This window comes from Astyanax mexicanus, chromosome 16, assembly GCF_023375975.1.
Source record: "Astyanax mexicanus isolate ESR-SI-001 chromosome 16, AstMex3_surface, whole genome shotgun sequence".
Classification (NCBI taxonomy): domain Eukaryota; kingdom Metazoa; phylum Chordata; class Actinopteri; order Characiformes; family Acestrorhamphidae; genus Astyanax; species Astyanax mexicanus.
This window is the reverse complement of record NC_064423.1, coordinates 19,786,486-19,810,171: the sequence shown is the minus strand read 5'-3', so window position 1 is coordinate 19,810,171 and position 23,686 is coordinate 19,786,486. Positions and strand designations below refer to the sequence as shown.

The 23,686-nt window shown below is 36.2% G+C and overlaps 1 protein-coding gene across 2 annotated transcripts in view; it reads left to right on the top strand.

Moving 5' to 3' along the window:
- The first annotated feature begins 1,206 nt into the window (after positions 1 to 1,206).
- LOC103044346 (cAMP-specific 3',5'-cyclic phosphodiesterase 4D) overlaps positions 1,207 to 23,686 on the top strand; it is a 140,264-nt gene continuing 117,784 nt past the window's right edge. For both annotated transcript variants that reach the window (XM_007233147.4, XM_007233143.4), the window contains exons 1-2: positions 1,207 to 1,400; positions 4,960 to 5,029. In XM_007233147.4, coding sequence (XP_007233209.3) covers positions 5,009 to 5,029 — 21 coding nt within the window. In that variant the 5' untranslated portion in view covers positions 1,207 to 1,400; positions 4,960 to 5,008. The remainder of the gene's footprint in view (positions 1,401 to 4,959; positions 5,030 to 23,686) is intronic.

Below are 23,686 nucleotides of genomic sequence, written 5' to 3'. Positions count from 1 at the left end.
GCTCTTAGCAACTATTTGAAATACCTTAACAACCACGTAGCAAAAAAAAAACAGTTTTACCCTAGCAACCACAGGGCAACAGCATGGCAGCTGTTAGGATGTAAGAACCACCAAGCTGCAAGTTGCGCAACCATTCTGCATTTTCTTCAGGAAATGCACTCTTCTAATGTGCTTTGCTGTTATAATTAAAAAGCTTTTCTAGTGGAAATAGTGTTACCAGACTTGCTTTAACATACCTAATAAGATAAATAAAATAAGAACTGTTGTCTTTTTTATCATGTTTCTGCAGTTTATCTTTTATTCAGTAGGCGGCGCCTGAATGAATTCTACATAAGTAATAGGCCTAATAACACGAGCACACTTAATATACAGCTCTGGAAAAAAAATAAGAGATCACTTCTGATTTTGCTATTTGTAGGTATATGTTTGAGAAAAATGAACATTGTTGTTTTATTCTATAAACTACGGGCAACATTTTTCCCCAAATTCCAAATAAAAATATCGTCATTTAGAGCATTTATTTGCAGAAAATGAGAAATGGCTTTCAGACATCAAATAATAAAAAGAAAACAAGTTCACATTCTTAAGTTTTAAGAGTTCAGAAATCAGTATTTGGTGGTGGAACAACCCTGGATTTTAATCATGGTTTTCAAGCATCTTGTCATGTTCTCCTCCACCAGTCTTACACACTGCTTTTGGATCATTTTTTGCCTTTACTCCTGGTGCAAAAAATTCAAGCAGTTCAGCTTGGTTTGGTGGCTTGTGACCATCCATCTTTTCAATTTGTTAAAATCAAAGAAACACATATTTTTTAAGTGATATAGCCATAAATAAAATAAAATACTTAAAATACATAAACTAAAGTGAAAACTAAAGCTAATGGCTCATCCAGGTTCATTTACACTGTGTACAGTTTACACTTTTACTCCAGGGTGAATATATGAAAATAGGAAAAGTAATACATCTCATTTAAAACTGCATAAGGAGGGAAAAGCAAGGTGACGAAATGGTGAGAAATGTTTGTGTTTTATTTTTGTGTAAAAAAAGGAAGAACACACAGCTGAAGCCCCGCTGCTACTGCTACTCTTGGTTAACTAACTCCTGCTTCACTCCACGCTCCTTTGTTTACATCTCGAGTTACAACTCCTTTTTGTGCCACGTGACCAGAGAATAAAGCGTCATCCTGAGCGAGTGTGGTTCAGAGTTTGAAGTCTGAGAGAGAGACTCGACTCAAAGCGAGCGAATAAAACATGTAGCAGCTTAACTTTACCTCAGCCCGACTGACTGACTGATTACTGTCGCTCCTCTCTGCTACTCGCGTTTCTGTCCTCGGGCTTTTAGTCGCTTTTCCGCGAGTAGGAGACTGTTTTTACCAAAACAGCCGAAAATAGCCTTTTCACGTAAGTGCTGCTTTTATTTATTTATCCTGGGACAGTCCAGAGTTAGTCTGTGTGTAGTTTGTTTAGGTCGTGTTTGCCAACTTCTTCTTTTAGCGCAACTTTACCTGACTTTGACCCTGTTTTACAGTTTATCACGAAGTTCCGCGCCTCTAAAGTAAAATAAAAGAGGTGGGCTGAGTTACTCTGAGTCAGAGAACCGAATCAGCTTAAGGTTCTCAGTGCAGAACTGAGACTGAAGCCTGGGATTTAACTAACCTCCTCAAACTAACAGCAAGAGTCGCTGAGGGGAGATCACACAGGAAATCACGTATTCTCACAGTTTACCGGCCGAAGTGTGTCACTGACTCAAGCTGTATGAATTCATGCTTTAATCACTTATTGCTCAGCAGAGATGAGTAATATACGTTATTTAGAAACGGCTTCCTAAATGATACTTTTCTTAGATTTGTTCAGGAGTGGGTAAATATACCATGTCCATGTAGAGATAGCCAAAGTGAAATATTACTTCAGCACAAGTAAAAGTACAGTAAAATCATTTAAACCTTCATTTGAGTACAAAAAGTACAAAAGTATTTGCTTTTAAATGTACTCAAGTTTCAGTACTAAAAGTATATCCTAAAATCCTTTAGATCTCCACTTTAGTACTCAAGTAAAAGTACAGTAAAAGTACAAACGAATTCACCTTTAACTCAACTATTAGTACTAAAAGTATATCTTAATGTCCTTAAAGTCCTTTAGATATCCACTTTAGTACTTAAGTATCAGTACTAAAAGTATGTGCTTTTAAATGTATTCAAGTCTCAGTACATCAGTATATTTAGCTTTTTGTGAACAAGGAACATTTCACATTTTTTGCAACTACGTTTAATAATTAGTTTTAAGTAATATAAAACTTGAAACACAGGTTGATAGTTTTCTTTTACTGTACATCTGTTGTGTTTATTTTGTATGTTTGTTCACATATACAACAATTCTTCAATAACTGTGACTCTATAAACCCAGTGTGGACTGCAGTAGGTGAAGAAAAATTATATATTTCCCAAACAACTAAGATTTCATAAAAGTTTTGTTGTCTTTAAAATGGTATAATTGCTTTGTTACCGTTACATCAGTGGCATTTAAATGATCTTAAAATTACAATAATATTGTTTATCTAAAAAATGTCTGGGACAATTTATCAGCCATAAAAATTCTGATTGTGACAGGCCTAATTCTATTATATATGTAGGCCTAGGTGCTCCAAAAATGTTATACTGCACTGATGTTGAACTGTATGCTTGCACTGAGTGGCTACTGTATGTTTAACAGGCCTCAAAGTTTTTAATTCACCTGGTGGGTGAACTTGCTTGGTTTTTATTCACAAATAAACCAGGAAAAAAAACTACTTTTACTTGTTTAGGTTTTGTATAATACAGTTGAGTAAAGAGTAAGATATCTGACTTAGTGAAGTGTAGTGGTGTTAAAGTAAATCGTAACACAAAATGGAAATACTGTACTTCAGTTAAATTCAGACAGAAGGAGAAATAACTTATGTAAGGTAACTAGTTACATTTACTTTCTTACAGTCCACCATTGGTTCTGTTAACTGTTGGACCATTTAACTTCATTCTGTTCCCCTGGTCCAGCTTTGTTGTTTGCTGTAACGTTTTTATTTATTTATTTTTTTTTTTTTCCAAAGTTAGGATCTTAGAAAAGCATCTAACAAACATCAGTTATTGTGTGTTTAGATGACAGGTTTACTATAATTTTTTTAATCTTTTTTTTTGGTAAATTTAGTACTCTTAATAGTTTTTGTAGCTGCATTTACAGTTCTTTTTTTATTATTTCACTAAAGCTCCTTATTTCATTTAACCCTCCTGTTACGTTCATTTGCAGGAACAGCAATGGTGCTAATAATTCTATCAATACTTAGTGCAATGGTGTTCCTTACCTCTAACAACAATGGCTCAATTAGGATAATTTACTCCTTTTTCATAAATGTTCGAACTTTTTTAAATGTTTCACTACTTTATTACTTTTGAAAGACCAACATGTAAAACACAGTTGATTTCCATATCATTGAAACACAGCCTAGCAATTTTGTTTTAGTTTTAGTTTTTGCAGGGAGTGGTTGCTAATATTTGTATGGTTTTATACTGAAAAAATACTTTTAACTATTTTTCCTAGATATGTAAACTTCAAACTGGTCAATTTGACCCGTAACATATCAGGATGGTTAAGAAAATGTATTATACTGTACTGTACTTTGTTAATATAAAGCTAAGCAACCCACCTTTAAACTTGGAATTGTGTCTAGAAATTCACCAGGCTGTCCTCTGGGTGGTGTCTCAGCCCCACACACAGACCTAATTCCTTATTTTAATAAGGGATTTCAGCCAAGCTGCTAATCAAGTTTTGCAAACATGCATGGCATCATTGGTCAAACACACTGGTCCCGCTTCTTAACTTCATGCCCATCAACTGTGGCGTTCATTTGCTTATTAGGGCACGACAGAATTAAAGTGAAGAAAAGATTAAATGTTTCTGAATGAGTGCTGCTTCCCAAGCACAGATCAGCCCTACTTACTATAATGGAAACATAATGGCACAATGAAAGTATCTCTCCAATGGTGGACCATTAAAACCGTTCAGTCAAGGATGCAATAAAACTTGTTCCAAGTGAGTGCACTCAATTAAGACCAGATTGTAAGTTTGGAGCCAGAACCAAGTCTGATACATACTCATTTGATGTCTTAAATGAGAACTGATTCATACAGCATTGTTTATCTTTGTCATTATTTTTTTTATATTCATCATGTCAGTATTACTGGAGTGCCTGTCTGTGACCTGCTGGTTGCATCAGAAATTCCCTGCTGATGGAAAACAGCGGTAAACTTGTTGAGTTTCCCTCATGAATATTTGACAGTATATGAATTTAGACTTCCTTCACTTCACTCAGGCTTTGTGGAGGTTCAGGAGGATTTCATCGCAGGCCGACTCCCCATTTGACTTTACCAGTCAAGTTCCAAAGTAATTGAGGTGGAGGATCAGCGGTGTTATGATTCAGCCCCGCTTTATTACCCCAGACAATATTATGAGTCTGCGTCACACCGCAGGACACTTCAAAGGAGATCATGCCTGTACTTTATGATATCCCATGATAAGTGTGAAGTCAGGGAGCACAGGTTAATAGATTTCAGCCTTCAAAAGGTTAATATTTGAAGGAATGCAGTCTTGAGAACTGTTCTAAAATATATTGTATAATGTTGAAGTCATATCAGAGCCTTGTAACTCCTTGTTTTTGCTTGTTCACATGTTATATTGACATGGCTTTCCGCCTCCTCCCGTAAAACTGTCACTTTACAGATATGAGGTTTCCTTATGGCAGTGACCGTATAGACGTCATTCACTATGGGTAATCTTCTGATTAACTTTTGCTGAGTAATCTCGTTTTCTGTCAGTTTTTCTGTTTGCAGGGTGTGGTGCAATGTATATGAGTTTGAAATTTGGCCTCTGTCGTGTGACAGTCTCAAGTACATTCACTAAAGGCTAATTCTTATTCATTTCTTTTTCATTTCAGACGTCTACGCTGCTTCTTGCCAAGTATAAGGAGGGGAAATTGTGTGTCAATGTCCCATCTATCGGCAGAGGTAACACATACTCATATTCGGTTGCCACCCATAAATGAATCACTGTGAATCATCTGTTGTGCCTCGAGAAGAAGCAAACATTTTAAAATCAGACTTATGAATTCCAACAAATGAAATATATCAGCTAAGACATGTTTGGTATCTAAAATTTTTAAGCTTTTTTATGCTAACCATATAGTAGACGACTTTGAGAAGACTAGAAGACTCAGATACTTTTACTTTTAATAGACTTTTAATAAAGCCTAACACCCTCTCACATCTAAAGACAAGTCACAAACTTTTTAATCACAGTTTAAGATTTTGCAAAGACAGGGTCACTAATTGCAAGACTGCAGTTAGATTCTTTCTGAGATTATTTCCCATCATCCTTCTGGTGAAGTTTAACAGGAAGAGGAAGCTGTTTAACAATAGAGCAGAAACAGAAGCACTTGGCCAAAACTGCCTTTGTATGTCAATACTGTGATTTATCAGTGACTCACAACTTTTGTCCCCATTCAGCAGTTTCAGCAGCATTTTTCTGCCACACTGTAATTAGTTCTTGATATTTTTTAATATAATACATTTTGTGTTCAACTCTGCCTATAAGCTTCTTTCCCCCCACTTTTTCTTTTTGCTACAACCTTGTATAGCAAAAAATCACAGTTTCACTGCTATACATTTGCTTTTGTTTTAGATAGAATTAATGCAATAAAGGACAACATTCTTGCAAAATGTGTATTTAGTAAACTTGTTTGTATCAAAAACAACACTGCACAATAAGACGAAGTAGTGCACAATAACATAACTTTAAATATACTGACTTTAAAGTGCTACCTGTGTTTAAAATACTGTACATATTAAAGTAAGAACCATATAAGGCGTATTAACTGCAAAATGTTATTTTTCAAAACGCTTGTAAAATCGTTTGCAGCTTCCCGTAGCTCTCCTATTGGTTGTTGACATTGTTTACCTCACTATTTGCTTGAGAATTTCGATAATATTAAACACGACTGATTTTATCTGAACGCAGATTGAGAAAACGACTGACTTAAACCTTCAATCCTAACCACCTTACACTGAACGATCGAGATTTTGCAACCGCAGCTTGACTCTAGCAAAACTCATTTATCCTGACACTGGAAATCGCTTAAAAATCGTTTGGTGTAGAGTCGGCATTGGTATAGTTGGGCTATTGTTGCTAATAAATGCTATTATTGGACTGTCACCAGTCTCATCTCTGTATTTACACTAGCCAACATTTAAGAGAAAATCCCTAAATCTTCACAGTATCTGCAGCTCTAGTTATGTGGTTACAGTATGTACTTATGTGTTTTGCTAGTGTCCTTGTCACTACTGTTAGCATGAGGTGGTACCAGCAGCCCTAGTATCCAGTTTGTACATAGCTAGTCCAGTTACTCCATTATGGCACATCCATACCTCTTATCACAAGTCCCTGGCACAGTCTCAAGAGCATAGAGAAGATACCAGATCGTAGGTCTTTACACAAGGAGAGCAGAGCTGGGCAGGGCTGTAGAAGGACATCAACCTAGCAGCAGGATCCGTTACAGAGCCCTATAAAGTGACCTCAGTAGGACTACTGGTGTGCTTGTTTCGGAACAAAATATTCAAATTAGATTCCATGAGGATGGCAGGTTCACACTGAGCTCGTGCAACAGACGTGAAATAGTCTGGAGATGCCTTGATGAATGTTATGCTGCCAAAAACATTACCCTGCATGATCGGTTGGGTGGTGCGTCAGTGATGATCTGCTGTTGCACAAACCTCCATGTGATAGATACTGCCGACTTGCACCACAGACTTACTGTCCAGGAGCTTGCAGATGCTCTGATCTAGGTCTGGGAGGATATCCCCAAGGGCACCATCTCATCAGGAGCATTCCTAGATGTTGCTGGGAAATCATGCAGGCGCTCAGGGGCCACAAACACTGCTGAGTAACATTGTGAGCTGCTGTGATGAAATTAATGGAAATTGAATAGATTTTCGCTACAAATGCATTGTTTATTCATCATTACATACCATAATTTTTGCCCTATAAGGCTCATTTAAAATCCTCTAATTTTCCCAAAACTCGTGAGTGCACCTTATAATCCATTGTGCCTTAAGTATTAAATTTACCAGTCAGGTTTTAAGGAGCAGTAAAGCCACTCCCCTAAAGTTCAGAGTCATACAGTATTAGCATTAGCTGCTAACTGCACTAAGCACTAGCTTTTTGGCCATTCAGAGGTGAGTATAATCGGACTGCAGCTTGCTGCTAACCCAGGCTAGCACTGCTGGAGCTGCATTAGCATTAGCTGCTAACCATGCTAAGAGCTAGCTCTTTCACTGTTAAAAAGGTGATTATTATCTACAGGTTTACTGTGTTTTAACAAGCTACGTGGGACGAACCGTGAATATCGCCATGGCTTACCCGTACCCATCAGTGTAGCGGCATTACCCGCTAACCACAGCTAGCACTAGCAGTTAGCTGCAAATGCTAATGCTGCTGCACCCAGCCTTAGTGGAAATCTGGAAATCTAAGCTTACTGTAAATACACGGAAGCACTTTACTCACCCCCAAAAAAAAAGTTTTTCAGGAGAGGAGTTTGTGCAGATTAAAATCCAGTGCTCGAATTACAGTTTTGTTTGCTTAATTTAGCTTAGCTGTTGAATTAGAAGGAAAACATGGTGACACCCCTGTTCCTTACTAGTGTTGCATAATGCACATTACAATCCAGTTTCCTTATGTTTGAAAATAAAACAGCAAATAGATGTTTATTGATAGTGCACCATATAATCCAGTGTGCTTTTTAGTGCGAAAAATATTCCCACAACAGGGTTTTTTCCCTTATTTTTAATGAAAGCAGTGGTTCTACATAGAATCTGTAGAATTTGGATGCTCAAATTGGTTCTTTGCTTGGAACAGTAGTTTTTTGCATTTGATAAAAAAATATGGCACACACAAGATGCTGTGTCAAGTCAAAGAAACCTTTTTCAGTATTGTGCACAGCAGTTTTTACTCTGAGTATAGGGATTACTATGCAAAAGCAACTATAAAATGTTTTTTTTTAATATCCTTTAAATAAGTGTGTGTCTGTGAGTATTCTAATAGGCTATAAAGGCTTATCTAACAAATACGTACTTGCATGCAATTTGCCCACCCGAGCCCAGTACAGAGTACACATGCACACATCTATGAAGCCTGTGCTGGGTTACAGGATTCATTCGACCTGCAATTAACACCTCAAGAACATCTCAGCATATGTTGATGTGTCGTGAAAATCGTCACTGAATAATTCTCATCTTGAGAAGTGGCAGATGCTAAGGTGCTACATCAAATATCATTATACAGTTCTGATTCGTGAGCAGAGGAGGAGGCCTGCTTTACAACTTTTTGGTTGTGTAACATGATGTTAATGAGTTTCTGCGTCACTATAGTATCACTGTATCACTGTGCTCACTATCACTACATTTTACATAAAATATCAGCTATTTTTCTAAAATAGCCATCACCTATTTTTTTTCCATACATTTTATTTATATGAGATATAGTCTAAAGCTGACGACTTTTCATAATAATGGATGACAAATATCGTGCTGAAAAATTTGGCGAGTTGGTAACCCTGCCGTGAGAAGAAACAAATGAGGCTGCTTAATGCCCTGCACACCACAGTGAACTATAAGTGTTCCTCATATCAATGCTAGGGGTGACCAATTATCATATGCGATGGTGCCGCAGATCATGGCACCAGCAGTTGTGTGGTGTGTCAGTGTATCACTAAACAGCAAAGGCAGGAAAGAAGCTCTAACCACATAGCTGCATGTCGAGTTTGGCAGTGATCCAAGGAGCGTTATTTTATTTTGTTATTTTTGTCAGTGAGTGTAAATGCAATGTTGCAACTGGGGTCATTTTATTTTTATGGGGGTCCTTTGTGATTTTATTCCTGTTCAAAACAACCATGAATGTGTTTTTCTCAGGCGTCCTCTGAGAAAATTACAGGCTGAATTACCTGCTGTTTTTCGCTGAACTCCATGGTCCTCCAGTAATTTTAGTTTCATCACCTTGCATTTAATAAAACAGATATTTGTCCACTGCTTAATTACACTTTGAGCATTCGTTTCCACAGAGATCCATGTAAACACAACAGCAAGTGGAAATGGAGGAGCTACTGAACATGATGTCCTGTGACCGTTTTTTTTTTTCAGTTGCAGTCCAGGTGCAACAGTTTTATCACTAAGTAGAAATGTGAAATATTTTTCACAGATTTCCCCCTGAGAAACTTATTGGTAGCCACTTTAAACTATGCATCCTCAGTGAGCAGATATGCTAAGGTTTTAGCATTCTTTTTTGGCTTTTGCAAACAGTGTGATGTAATTGTAGAAGCAAAAAAGCAAAAATGAGGCCTTAGGCATGTAAACAGTTGGAATTAGGAAGTGTCAACTGAATCAAATTGCCAAGCTTTTTACATTTTCAAACTCTTGAACAAACACTCATTAATCATGAGTTACTGTAAGTAACTGTCTGAAGGCAAGAGTGAGAAATTTGGCCTTCAGGAATCAGCGAATTGCGATTTTATTCTTGTGCAGACAAAAACTCATACTCAAACTAGACCAGTTGCCTTTCTGTGTGCCTGAGACATTCAGGGTTTAGGTACATTGTGGTCAAGAGAATGATAAAAGGTGTGAGAGGAATGGAGGAGGGGAAAGGGGTGAGGGTGAGGATGAGGTGATTCATATAATGTTATCTTTAAAAACCTAAAGGAAGCACCGTTTGTTGTAGACAGAATCTCTCACAAGGTTAAGCTTTAGTTTAGTTTAGTTTAGTTTAGTCATGTTTATTTCGGTTGAAAACACATATACATACACATAAACAGAAAAGTTTTCTGTTAATAAGCATATCAACAACACAAATATGAACCGAAAAGGTATAGGCTGAAGCTTTGGCTTATTTTTGCCTATCCTTTTTACATTATCTCACATTCTAAATTCCATTATTTTGCAAATCAAAAACACAAAATGAGTCAAAAAAAAAAAAAATGCCACACATTCCATATTTAATCACTGTTCATGTTTATATGAGTTTACTACTTTTCTCTTGTAAGTTTTTTTAAATTTGCTGAGTGAACTACACATTTTCAATTCATTGTTAAAACCATTCCACAAAGTGACCCCCCTGACTGATACACATCTATTTTTTATATTTGTTCTTGCTCTTATTTTTTTAAACATACTTGTTGCTCTCAGCTCATACTTATTCTCTCTCAATTCAAATAGCTTCTGAATACAGTCAGGAAGCGAATTGTTTTGCACTCAAAACTTGTTTATACATTATCTGTGCAATGTGTAAGTCAACTAGATCAGTGAATTTTAGAGCCCATAAATTAATAAATAATTGGTTTGTTGATTCATAGAAGTCTGCTTGGTTAATAATTCGTATTGCTTTTTTCTGTAGCATGAAAATTTGATGCGTGTTAGTTTTATATACGTTTCCCCATACTTCCACACAATAGGTCATGTATGGAACTATGAAAGAACAGTACAGTATAAATAATGATTTTTGATTCAAAATATGTTTGGTTTTGTACAGTATTGCAATGGTTTTAGAGATTTTAGTTTTTACATTATTAATATGTGGTTTCCAACATAATTTATGATCAATTATCACACCCAGAAATTTATTTTCATATACTCTTTCAATTTCAACATCATCTATCCTAAGTTTAGCTTCATTTCTGATTTTTCTGTTACCAAATATTATAAACTTTGTTTTACCTAAATTCAATGATAGCTTATTGATATCAAACCATCTCTTTAAAGTACTCAATTCTCTTTCGACTGTGTTCAGAAGCCATTCCAATTTCTCCCCAGAACAAAATAATACAATTTTTAATAGTTTTGATACTTTACAAATGTCATTTACATACAATGTGAACAATTTGGGTCCTAACACTGAACCTTGAGGAATCCCACAAGTGACCTTCAATAAATCCGATTTACTATTGCCTATTTGCACATATTGGTATCTATTTCCTAGATAACTTTTAAGCCATGAATATGCTACACCTCTCACTCCATATCTTTCCAGTTTCTTTAACAATATTTCATGATCAATAGTGTCAAATGCCTTTTTTAGGTCTATAAATACTCCAACAGTATATTCCTTCTTATCTATTGCTGTAGCTATTTCTTCTACTAATTGCATCACTGCCATCGAGGTGGACCTATGTTCTCTAAAACCATATTGATGATCACTCAATAGATTATGCTTTTCTATAAAGTGTTCAAGCCTGTGGACAAATAGTTTTTCTAAATTTTTTGAAAACTGGGATAGAAGAGAAATTGGTCTATAATTAGAGAATTTATGTCTGTCTCCACATTTATAGATAGGAATAACTTTAGCTGTTTTCATTTTGTTAGGAAATATGCCTGTTTGAAGGGACTGATTGCAAATATGTGTAAAAGGTTTCACTATGCATTCTATTATATTTTTCACCAGTGACATATCAATGTTATTGTAGTCAGCAGATGTTTTATTTTTACATTTGTTTACAATTTCAAGTATTTCTTTTTCATCAGTGCCCCTAAAAAAAATGGAGTGAGGGTTTTTAGTAATAATATCATATTCTATCCCATCCTTGTTTCTAGGCTCCACAATCTCTTTTGCTAAGTTATATCCTATGTTAACAAAATAATCATTAAATCCATTAGCGATATCTTCTGCTTTATTTATAATTGTATGGTTTCCTTTTACAAAGTAATTAGGGTTGCTTCTTTTCCCAGAACCTTTTCTAATTATGCTATTAAGAACTTTCCATATTCCTTGCATGTTGCTCCTACACTGCTCTAATACTTTCTGATAGTAATCCTTCTTACTAAATCTCATAATACTTATTAATTTGTTTTTGTACCTCTTATATTTGTATTCTGCTTCATTTGTTCTTTGTTTTATAAATCTTTTATATAATATATTTTTCTTTTTACATGCATTTGCAATCCCCTTTGTTATCCATGGCTTGCCCTCATATTTGTTTCTTATTTTGTGTTTTCTTAAAGGACAATTTTTTTCGTATAACCCTGTTAGTATGGACAGAAAAACCCCATATGCCTTATTTGGATCATTATTTTTATATATGTCTGTCCAGGCTTGTTTCATTAAGTCCACCCTGAGAGCTGCTAAAGTTTCTGGTGTTCTATGTCTTACTAATTTAAATGTATTTGACCTATTTTCTTTTTTAACCATAAACATGTTTTGAAATACTGCAAAGACTGGAAGGTGATCACTGATGTCTATTATGAGCAGTCCACCAATTATTCTAGCTTCTATTTTGTTTGTCCATATGTTGTCAATCAGTGTTGCAGTGTCTGTAGTTATTCTGGATGGTTTTATGATTACAGGGAATAGATTGTTGCTATACAATGAATTCATAAAGTCTGTTGTCTTTTTATGCCCATTTGGATTTAATAAATCAATGTTAAAATCCCCACATATAATTTGAACTTTATTTAACTGGTCCAGCTAAAGCTAAAGAAGGATAGCCATGCATTTTTAGCTTGTGGTTTTTGCAGGCAGACGGTTATTAAGACATGGCAGTTCAGAGGAAACTGTGGAGATAAGATAAAATCTGTGAGACCAAGACAGCTCTAGAAGAAACCTGTTTGTATGTTGTTTGAATCAGCATTTTAAAACCCCTGTATGTAGGGCCCTATTAAATTTGTTTTATTTGGATTTTTATCATGACATTTAAATTTTTAGGTTTTTTTTAAATTGCTGTTAAAAGGTAATTAAACAGTGTATCTAATTGACTTCACATGCTGTTAATTTTATATCTTATACAACCCTAGACTTTTTAAATAATTTTTATAGCTGCACTATATAGGGCTCTAATTCTGTAACTTAACTGTTTTATGACCGTTCTGCCTCAGCCAGGCAAGGGTTTTTATGCTCAATCAGTCCAATGCAGGCCAGCTGGAACAAACAGGGGCCATGCTTCATGGCCAGGGATGGACCCACAGTTCCCCACACTTCAGCGTCGTCACAACATTAATAGCTGAAATATGTTGCACTGCCATAATAAAATATACCAGCCCTTCTTCAAATGCTTAAAATTAAAAGGTAGATATTTTGCCATTTGCCATCAAAGGTTTAGCCACAATCTTAAATGGTCTTCATTTGTAGATTGTTTGCCTTACTTTGTAACCCTTTCCAGCTTCACTGAAAAATCTAATTTTGACCGTAGATCCTCTGAAAGCTCTTTTTGGCACAGCGTGGCTCACATATGCGTATCTTTCTTAGTAGCAAGGAAAGATACAAAGTAGCAAATCCTTTTTGCTCTAGTCAAAACCTCCAAACTAGCAAGACCCAAGGCATGCACTTGATTTTAATTAGTTTTTTGTGTTTTTTATGAATGCACTCAATGAAGACATAAATGAACATAATGTTTAGTGTTATTATTTTATGCACATTTATATTTGTCACTACTCTTTACTTGGATGGAGATCAGATCACATTTTATGACATTTATGCAGAAAACCAGGAAATTGCATACCTTTTCGTGCCACTATACACATAAAACTGACATTTATAATAGTGTTTTAAAATGTAATAATGTATCACATGTACAGTGGAAACTAAATGATGGACAGCTTGAAAACATTAAAGTGTCAGTCAGTAATCAAGGGCCTGAAAAACGTAACCGCTCTCATAATGACGAGCCTAATCTCAAATGCCGGCCTGCACTCGAACGTCAGAGGAACAAACAAAACAAGCAGATTAATGTGGCTTAATGAAGTGTTGTGTTTCATGTCCTTGAATAGTTTTGTTAATAATGATTATCACTCATCGAACATTGATGAACCCAGCTCTTGATGCATGCTGATTTCCTTTGTGATGTTCTTCACATGGATCTTAATTGAATCTGTTTCGACTTTGACATTTAATGAAGAGATTCCCTGCTGGTGCTCCCTGCGGCTGAACCTCGGGGACGCGAGCATTAGTGAGAGGGACACTCAGAGAGAGAGTAGGAGAGAGGATAGAATCTTGACTGTAGTTTTGTTATTGTCTTGGTAAATTGATTGAAAGTGGGGAAGGTAATAACTATCCATTAATATTGGATCACTGTGGGAGAACTGATTGACGCTAATCACAATTATAGGTGGCACCAGAGTAAAAGACGGTATTGGTGTCAGTCCAATACTGGCAGAAAAAAAACAACAAGAGTAAATATATCATTGCTATTGTGTTAACTCTAGAAATGATGCACAATTACTTGAAAGAAACTTTTTTTGGCATTGACTTCCATTAAAATTTAAGAACATTTTTGAATAGATAAGGTTTTTATGTGACAGCGGGGTTATCCTGCACATCACAGAATTGTGTGGAATAAAACACAATGTAAAAACGTCTAAATAACAATATTAAGCACATAAAATCTAACATTAATGCCTTGCTATTTTTTAATTGATTGTTTTGTGAGGTTGACTTATGATTTTTATAGTTTTGTTTGCCAAATTTGACCATAATTAATTTTATGTTACTATTTTTGAGCTTGTGATAGCATCATTTCAGGTATTACAGACAAGCAAGCTTTTCTTGTTACTGTTTTTGACCTGTGTTTTGATTGGCTGCCCTGTACAGTACCTTATCCTGCCTGTGAGGCTGAATAGGTGAATATACAGTGTATACATACAGCTAATAAATACAAAAATAATGAGTTTCTTTAATTTGACCAAATTGAAAACCTCTTGAATATAATCAAGAGGAAGAGGGATGATCACAATCCATCAAACCAAGCTGACCTTCTTTAACTTTTGCACCAGGAGTGCCATAAAGTTATCCAAAAGCAGTGTGTAAAACTGGTGGAGGAGAACATGCCAAGATACATGAAAACCAGGGTTATTCCACCAAATATTGATTTCTGAACTCTTAAAACTTTATGAATATGAACTTGTTTTCTTTGCATTGTATAAGATCTGAAATCTCTGCATCTTTTTTTATTTCATCCATTTCTAATTTTCTTCAAATAAATGCACTAAATTAAAATGTTTTTGTTTGAAATTTTGTTTAGTCTGTGGTTTATAGAATAAAAGAACAATGCTCATTTTACTCAAACATAAACCTATAAATAGCAAAATCAGAGAAACTGATTCAGAAACTGAGAGGTCTCTTGTTTTTTTCAGAGCTGTATGCTGGTGGATTGTGATTTTCCATTTCCAAAGTTTTGTGAGCATTTAACCACCTACAGTGGACAGTGCAGATAATTCTCACTGATAATTCACAGTCAGTTTAAATACTGCCTTCCCATGATTTTGCATGTTAGTGAATGATAAAACCTTGTCTGTTTGAGTTTAATATGCATTCTGCACATGAAACTGTTTCTCAACCTTCATTGTCTGCAGCAGCTAGTAAAATAAAAAACGAGAAAACGAGTGGATCAGGAAAAGCACTGTGTCTACGTCAGCTCGTGAATTAGTATTAATAGCTTCGCCCACCTTAACTCAAGACCGCCCTCAGACAGTGCTGAAGCTGGCACGTCTTGTCAGATAGGAGCTAATAGCATAAAGAACAGCGGTTTGTTCCTATGTTATTTGTGCAAATAACACATTAGTGTTATATGCTTTGCCCAGTAATACAGAGCTACTGGAACAAATGGTTAGAATTTGTCTATGGAACACCACAAGTGAAATAAAATTAAGATGGGTAGGTGTGTATTTTTAAAACAGTTCTGTTTACACTAGTTAAAAGTAAAAAAAAAAAAAAAACACCAGGGGAGGATCTTTACTTTCTGGACCTGGACTACCCACCTCTGTGTGTAACTATAGGTTTACATAGGATCTCCAGTGGATTTCATGTTTTACACAGATTCTTTAAAACTTGGTCAGTGGCTGAACTGCACTTACCATTGCATTACACATGTTGTAAAGTAACATATGACATTGCAAAGACTGTTATTAGTGTTATTAGGTATTTTTATGCTACTAACTGTTGTTCGTTTTACTGCCTCTCAGTGCTGTTAGCCAATCAGAGGCGATATGTTTAAATGTATTTTTTGTTTCACAAAAAAACAGCTCCCATGGCTTTCATTCATACTAGAGACCTCAACTAGACATTTTAAAATGAATGTAAAAACGATGGAATGACACCTTTTATCAAAGTGTTTTGTGTTTTTTTTTATATGTGCCTTTAAATCTTATCAGAGTAGGAAAAAGTGCTGTCATACAAATTCTACTCCAAATGCCCAACAGATCAGCAGAGATTTATCTTGGCATATCAAGTGTGTGACATGTGCCTGCACTGTCAATGCCAGCACTCATTATTCATGAGCCTGGATGCAATTATGTGAGCTCATGTTCCAGCCCAGCCCACCTCAGCCCTCTCAATCATTTTCAGATTATGCAAATCAGCCCTCTGCTATTGGATGGCACTTTTCTCATGAAAACCGCTCTGATTGATTTAATAGATGTTCTTAATGGTTACTGCCCCGAAAAATAGGTTTGTAATTTCTTACATCGGTGACACGGGCCCCAGGTGGAACTCTCCTCCTCACCCACCGCTTCAGCCATGTTGGCCATGGGTACTATTATGGATCTCTGTGACATTTGCCTGCGCCTTATTGTTGAGCAGATGGAGGCACAGTCAGACCGTAGTCACTTTCTGCTGGTGACTCTGACACAGCAGGCTTGTTTGATGGGGTTGTGTTGTTTTAAGCCTTTGAGCAGGGCTGTAAAATAGGTTGAGAGCACAATCTCTGCCGTGTGTTGAGTTTTTTTATTTGCAGATACAATTTGCAATTCAGTGCGAATGGTTTGAATAATCAGCCTATTGTTCTAGTGCACTCAAGGCTGTGCTGGTAATTGTAAAATTGGCAGCACTGGTTTGCCTAGACAGTAAATACAGTGTCAGGCTTAGTTACTTTGCTGGGTATGTTAAGCCACACAAATGTACAAAAATCAAGCACAACATTATGACCACCTCTTTGTTTCTACACCCATTTTTCACTGATTATATTGGAGAACTTTGTAGTTCTGTAATTCTTCTGTTTCTTTTTATACTTTATTATCCTCCTTCCACGCTGTTCATTATTGACTAGGACAACCACAGGGCAGCACAGTGACACTCGCATGGTGGTGGTGTGTTAGCAGACTGTATTTCCTTTTGTGTCTCTGTAGACTTTATCTTATGTTCACCCTGTTCTTTAATGCACAGGAACCCATAGGACCACAAGAGAGGAGATATTATTATTTGTGTGGTAGGGTAGGTCATTCTTAGTAACACTGAGTGGTGATTAAGTGGTGGTTGTCTTTTAGTGTCTGTGTTGTGCTGGCATGAGTGGATTGGACACAGCAGTGCTGCTGGAGTTTTTAAACCCCTCAGTGTCACTGCTGGACTGTGAATAGTCCACTAAAGGCGTCCTGTGGGCAGCACACAAACTGTGCAGCAAGAGATTGAGAGCTTTTTTCTCTGACTTTACATCTACACAGTGAACCAGCTAGATTGACAAGTCAAGCCAAGAGGCTTTTATTGTCATTGTCGCAGTGTTTAAAAAATCCAGCAACACTCCCGTGTCTGACCACAAAATACAGTGCCAGCAAAATACACACATACTCAAATACACAACCACCACTCTCTGTGAGTGTCACTAAGAATGACTTTCCACACAAATAATATTTCCTCTCTTGTAGTCATACGGGGTCCTGTGCATTGAAGAACAGGGTGAACATAAGATAATGAAGTATAAAGAGAAACAGAAGGAGTACTGTCTGTAATTATGTAATTAAAGAAATACTAAGTGCTACTACATGCTCAGTGGAGCTGGAAAATGGATAAATAACCACATTTTAAATGCAAAGAAAATGCTTATTTACATGCATACATCGCCAGAAAGAATGTAAATAAGGCTGAGTACAGTCAGTGAACTTTTTTTTTTTTAATTCCCAGATCGTCTTTGCACAGTATTGCACTTTAAGATCATTTCCTGCAGCGCAGCGCAGCTGCTGTGAATATTTTCAGTTAGGGTCTATCAGTTTTATGGTTTGGATGAATGAGCTGTAGGCCATTCTGCATAAGCAATTTGCGTAAGATTGCTGACCTTACCAGTGCGTTGCTTACAGACTGTAATTTTCAAGTCGCTTGACAGATTCTCAGTGCTGTGAGGTCAGCATGATGACTTGGCCTCATAGTGGCGGTGCCTTTTTAATATGCAAAACCCCCGAAACGAAGCTTTGGCCCTTTTCCTGGGGTCACTGATGGGCTGAAAGGTAAATGTTCCTTCTTTGTGTTTTATTTTTTTTTATTGTTTTTTGCCCATAATTTATTCTTTCCATTTTAGCTTTTAAAGGTACCATAGAATGCATGCATTGAGTATTTTGTTCTTTTTTTGCAATAGAAATTGTAAGTATGTGAATTGACTGTGATTGGGTCAAATGTACTCAGAATTAAAGTTTCTTCAGAATGAAACAGGCACCTAAATATAAAAACACATTTTAATTTTATAGTAAGATTGTGGAAAACAGTGTGGAGCTATGGATGGATTTATGTAACCACCTGGGATAGCATGGCAACCAATTAGCATCCACCAACAACACCATAATAATGACCTATTTATTTTTAACAACACTATAGCAACCACCTAATAACCATTTAGCAACCATCTAACAACACTATATCAACCAACTATCAGACATTTAAAAACACCATAGTAGCCACCTGAGATACCATGGTAACCATCTAATAACCATTTTGCAACACCAAAGCAACCAACTTGGATATCATAGCAACTGTCTAATAACTATTTAGCAACCACCTAGCAACACCATAATAACCACATAATAACCATTTCAAAACACCATAATAACCAACTGGGATAGCATGGCAACCACCAAACAACATCATAATAACCACATAATAACCATTTAGCAACACCATAGCTAACTGGGATACCATAGCAATCACCTTACACAACCATAGCACCCACCTATCAGCCATTAAAAAAATGTACCACCTAACTGCCTATTAACCACTTAAAACCTAGCAACACCTAGCAACACAATAGCCATTTTAAAACACCATAGCAACCACCAATCAGCCATTTAAAAACACCATACTAGCCAACTGGGATACCATGGCAACCACCTAATTACCACTTAGAAACCACCTAACAACAAAATAGCAACCATCAATCAGGCATTTAAAAACACCATGCTAGCCAACTGGGATAGTATGGCGACCACTTAGCAACCACCAAACAACACCAGCAAACACCTAAGTGCGTCATAACAAAAGCCACATTGTTTTCTAGTTTATTTTGATAATTAATCATTGATTGTATGTAATTAGCTTGCTGAAGCTAGTGCTAATATTTAGCGTAGCACCTTTTTGCTTTATCCAGTTTGGATTCCTTGTTTGGTGCTTTTAAGTTCCCCTTCTGATGTGTGGTTGGCTTTAGTCTGAGGTTGTTTTTCAGGGAGTATGTGTGAAAGAGAAAATATTGTTATTGTTATGTAACAGTTTTGGGGAGTAGTAATTGGCCTATTTTATAGCCCTGTTTTGGTTAAGATAGATTTTCTTTTTAGCGATGAGACACCAGTGTTTGAGGTTAATGGTTTGTTATTTTAGTGGACTGAACTCCTATTATCCAGCTATGCCAAGATGAATTCAGTGATCTGTTCCAGAGTGCATTTAATAATAGAGTGGAGTCTTCGATTCACCTAGTGCTTCAGCCACCACTTAGTGGTCTATGTGGATAGTACTAGCAAGCACTGGCTGACAATATAAAGCAGTCTTCCACCAACTGGGTAAGTGAGGCACAGACTGTTTCCTAGGCAAGTTGAAGCACAGCAGTGGAATCAGCCCATCTATTTGGAGAAGGGATGAGCATTCCAAATATGAGCCAGTTATTTTGGCTGATGGAATAACCACAGAAATGTGAAGAGGCATGATTTTACTGCCTCCTGCTGTGTCCTGAATTGCACAGAAAACAGAGCGAAACCAGACATCGTTGCAAAACTACAGACAGCTGAGACTTATCAAGACTACATCTGAAACGGAAGCTCAAAGTGGTCTTTGTTTCAAGACCTTTCATATTACACAGTAGTTTTAAATGGAAATTTAAATGTTTTCACTTTAGCCTCCTGTTAAAGTGTTTCTTTTGAGATCTTATTTAGGCATATAAATAAATTACAACTCTGGAAAAAATTAAGAGACCACTTCAGTTTCTGAATCCGTTTCTCTGATTTTGCTATTTATAGGTATATGTTTAAGTAAGATGAACATTGTTGTTTTATTCTATAAACTACAAACAACATTTCTTCCAAATTCCAAATAAAATATTGTCATTTAGAGCATTTATTAGCAGAAAATGAAAAATGGCTGAAATGACAAAATAGATGCAGAGCTTTTAGACCTCAAATAATGCAAAGAAAACAAGTTCATATTCATAAAGTTTTAAGATTTCAGAAATCAATATTTGGTGCAAAAATTCAAGCAGTTCAGCTTGGTTTGATGGCTTGATCATCCATCTCCCTCTTGATTATATTCTGGAGATTTTTAATTTGGTAAAATCAAAGAAACTAATCATTTTTAAGTGGTCTCTTATTTTTTTTCAGAGCTGTAAATGAACTATGTGTAATGTTAAGCTTCAGTTTAAATAGAGCAGTATTATTAAAATGACCATGTTACATTGATACAGTTGATACAATCGTTATGTGAAATAAAGGGCGAGGGTGTGGGCTTAAGCTCAACACCCATGATCCTCAATCCCTTTGACAGCAATCTTTTTGACACTTTCACATTCACATATGGCAAATAAAGACCTCATTCCATTGTTTTTTTCATTCATTTTAAAATGTCTAGTTGTGGTCTCTAGTATGAAGCTGTAAAAGTTTGATCTCTTGCTCTGTAAGTGTAAGTTCCACCAGCTCCACTTACATCCACCCGGATGTACTGTGAAGTAATTTAGCCATTTAATGTCATAACATTAAAATACCCAGTAAATTCGGTCCATCTACAACAAACATTCCATTTTCTTTCCGATTCAGTTCCCCCTGACGTCATTCCAAACTGATGAATGAACAGATTGTCTGCTTATGATGCCACCTTTTTTCTCAGTAAGGGAAGTGTTAGGCAGCAATGTGAGAAGCGCTTCCAAGACAGGTTCTAACAGTTCCTCGTAAAACTGAAACTAACTTTAGCTTGTGGTTTCCGTAAAACAGCCACAACCTGTTACACCAAATTACGCCTGTCAGCATAATTCAAAATTGCGTAATCCTTTACCTCAAGGCTTATGTGTCAACACAACATCTGCGCCCAAAACATTTCCATATAGAAAGCTTTTGTACGTGTATCTAATACTGAATAAAAACATCTGCATTAATTTCCATCAAGTTCAGTTCAGTTCAGCTTTATCATCCTGAATAAAGGAGCATCTTGCTTCGTCAATATTTGCACTTTCTGAAACACACTGTTTACCTTGCTCCACTTTTGTCTATAAGCTTTATTTGTACAGTTCTCTACAACTTTGCTTCTATTTGCACATAATAGTAACTCACTGTTTACAGTGACTTTGTATAGTGATTTAGCACATTGTATTATATCGTATATATATTGTGTTGCATGCTTGGGACATTATATATAGTATATATAGAACATTTTTTTGCTAGTTTTGGTTTATTGCATGCAGCGATTGCATAGTTTCTTTAAGAAAAAAATCGAACTATGTTACTTTATGGATAACTTGATTTTAAAAGTAAATAAGTTACTTTCAAGTTACTTTATTAGTTACTTTCAGCAGCTGCTGGCAAGAAAGTGGCTGTGCAAAAACCACAAAAAATTTGAGAGAGTGAAGTTAAGATGCTGCTACAGCACCTAGGCGACTACACACCCACACTACAATTCCCAGAATACATTACTTTTCTTAGATTTAACCCCTTACTTTTTCATCAACTGTAAATGTCTCGTTCATCCTTTCAATGCGTCAGCCGGACGCTACAATATCTTTTTAGTAAAGTGACAAGTGAAAAAGTAAAATGACAATAAAGTAATGCACTGTGCCTTGGATAAGTAATTTTAATCTGATTACTGGATTGGAAACAGTAACTACTAATTACTGACATCTCTGGTTGCATGTATTTTAAATTGTACAGTATTGTGCAAAAGGTACGTAAGCAAATAGTTTAAAACCAAATGAGTAATATCTTAGAGGTTCCTTCCAGACATCCGCTGAATTTATGCAGGTTTCTCTTCGATGCCCCCAGACATTGTTGCAAGAATGTTGCAAGTACTTGTGCAGTACTACAACCTGACTGGCTGATCCATGTTTAAGTCTCTTATAAAAATTACATGAATTATATATATGCGACTGAGGCCTGGTAGTGGATGCCCGTTGGATGGGACTCACTTTTATAAGTTTTAGCCAGCACCCCAAAATACACAGACACACAAGGTTTCTGCATAGATCTCCATTAATTTGTGTAGAACCAGATAAGGTAATGAATTCTCTGATTCGCTGAAAGCACTGTTGCTATGGTAGATCATTCCATTGGTCAAGCTAATGTTATGATAATCAGACTTGGTGTTCAAAGTGCACAAGTCTATGTATGTAAAGCTTCACCTAAAAAAATGTCAGAAAGACCTTTACCTGTAGGTGTGGGTGTTCCTTTGATTTCACACCTTCCAAAAACACATATTCTCACATACTGTCCTAAAACTTGCTTTCAGTGTTAATGCTCAGAATTTGTTTAAGCAGATATATCTAAAGAAAAGAAAAATAATAACAGACTCTCACATTAATCTCACATTAACTCACCTCAACATGCCTTCTACAACCATTTAGTCCTTCGTGGGCAATGCTGAAATCACTGTTACAAACTGTACAGTGTTTTTACTTTTACCAGACATGGATATACTTTAGAGTAGTGAGAGGTGAAAAAAGTTTTGATGGGAGCCATGATGCTATTGAACGCATCCTGTCCAGAAAGGGAAATAAAAAAACATTGCCCACCCACAATAAAAACTGATTGGCTGACTCACAGACTCTTTGTAGAGAACAGGCCAATCAGAACCCTCTCTGTTTTGCATGTGCTTCATGAATATGCATGTGGGAGGAGCGCCTTTCTCTCCCTCTCCCACTCTTTCACACATGTGATTGGGTAAAAAAGTCTGTGACGCCTGCGTGCGCATTTGTGTTCACTCTTGGGCCACTCGTTCTAGTTTCCGGAAGATTTTATCTGACTTGCGGGCATCAGGGAGCCTTTATAGATATGCGATAGACTCCCACAACCTCTGGAATACTCAGGAAGTCTTTGATAAACCTGATCGAGAAAATAATAGAAAATCATTGACTTGACCTGTCACGATATTATTGTCATTTTAAGATCACATCATATATAATATATAATAATTTCATAGCATAATATCATAATTGCAGTTTTTAACAATAATTAACTTTTTATTCTTTTAGAAGCAATGAAACATTTAAACTAACATGAAACATTTATTCTATAAATATTTAAATAAAACAATCCTAAATTAAAGAAATTAATTGAATCAGGTTTTTTGTCCGTTCAAGCCAATTGCAAACAGACACATCATTGTATCCACATTAAATGCAGGAGGCTCCACACAAATATCACACATGTTTCATGACATTTGGAATGTGAAGGTACGTATATTGTGTCCATAATGGTAAA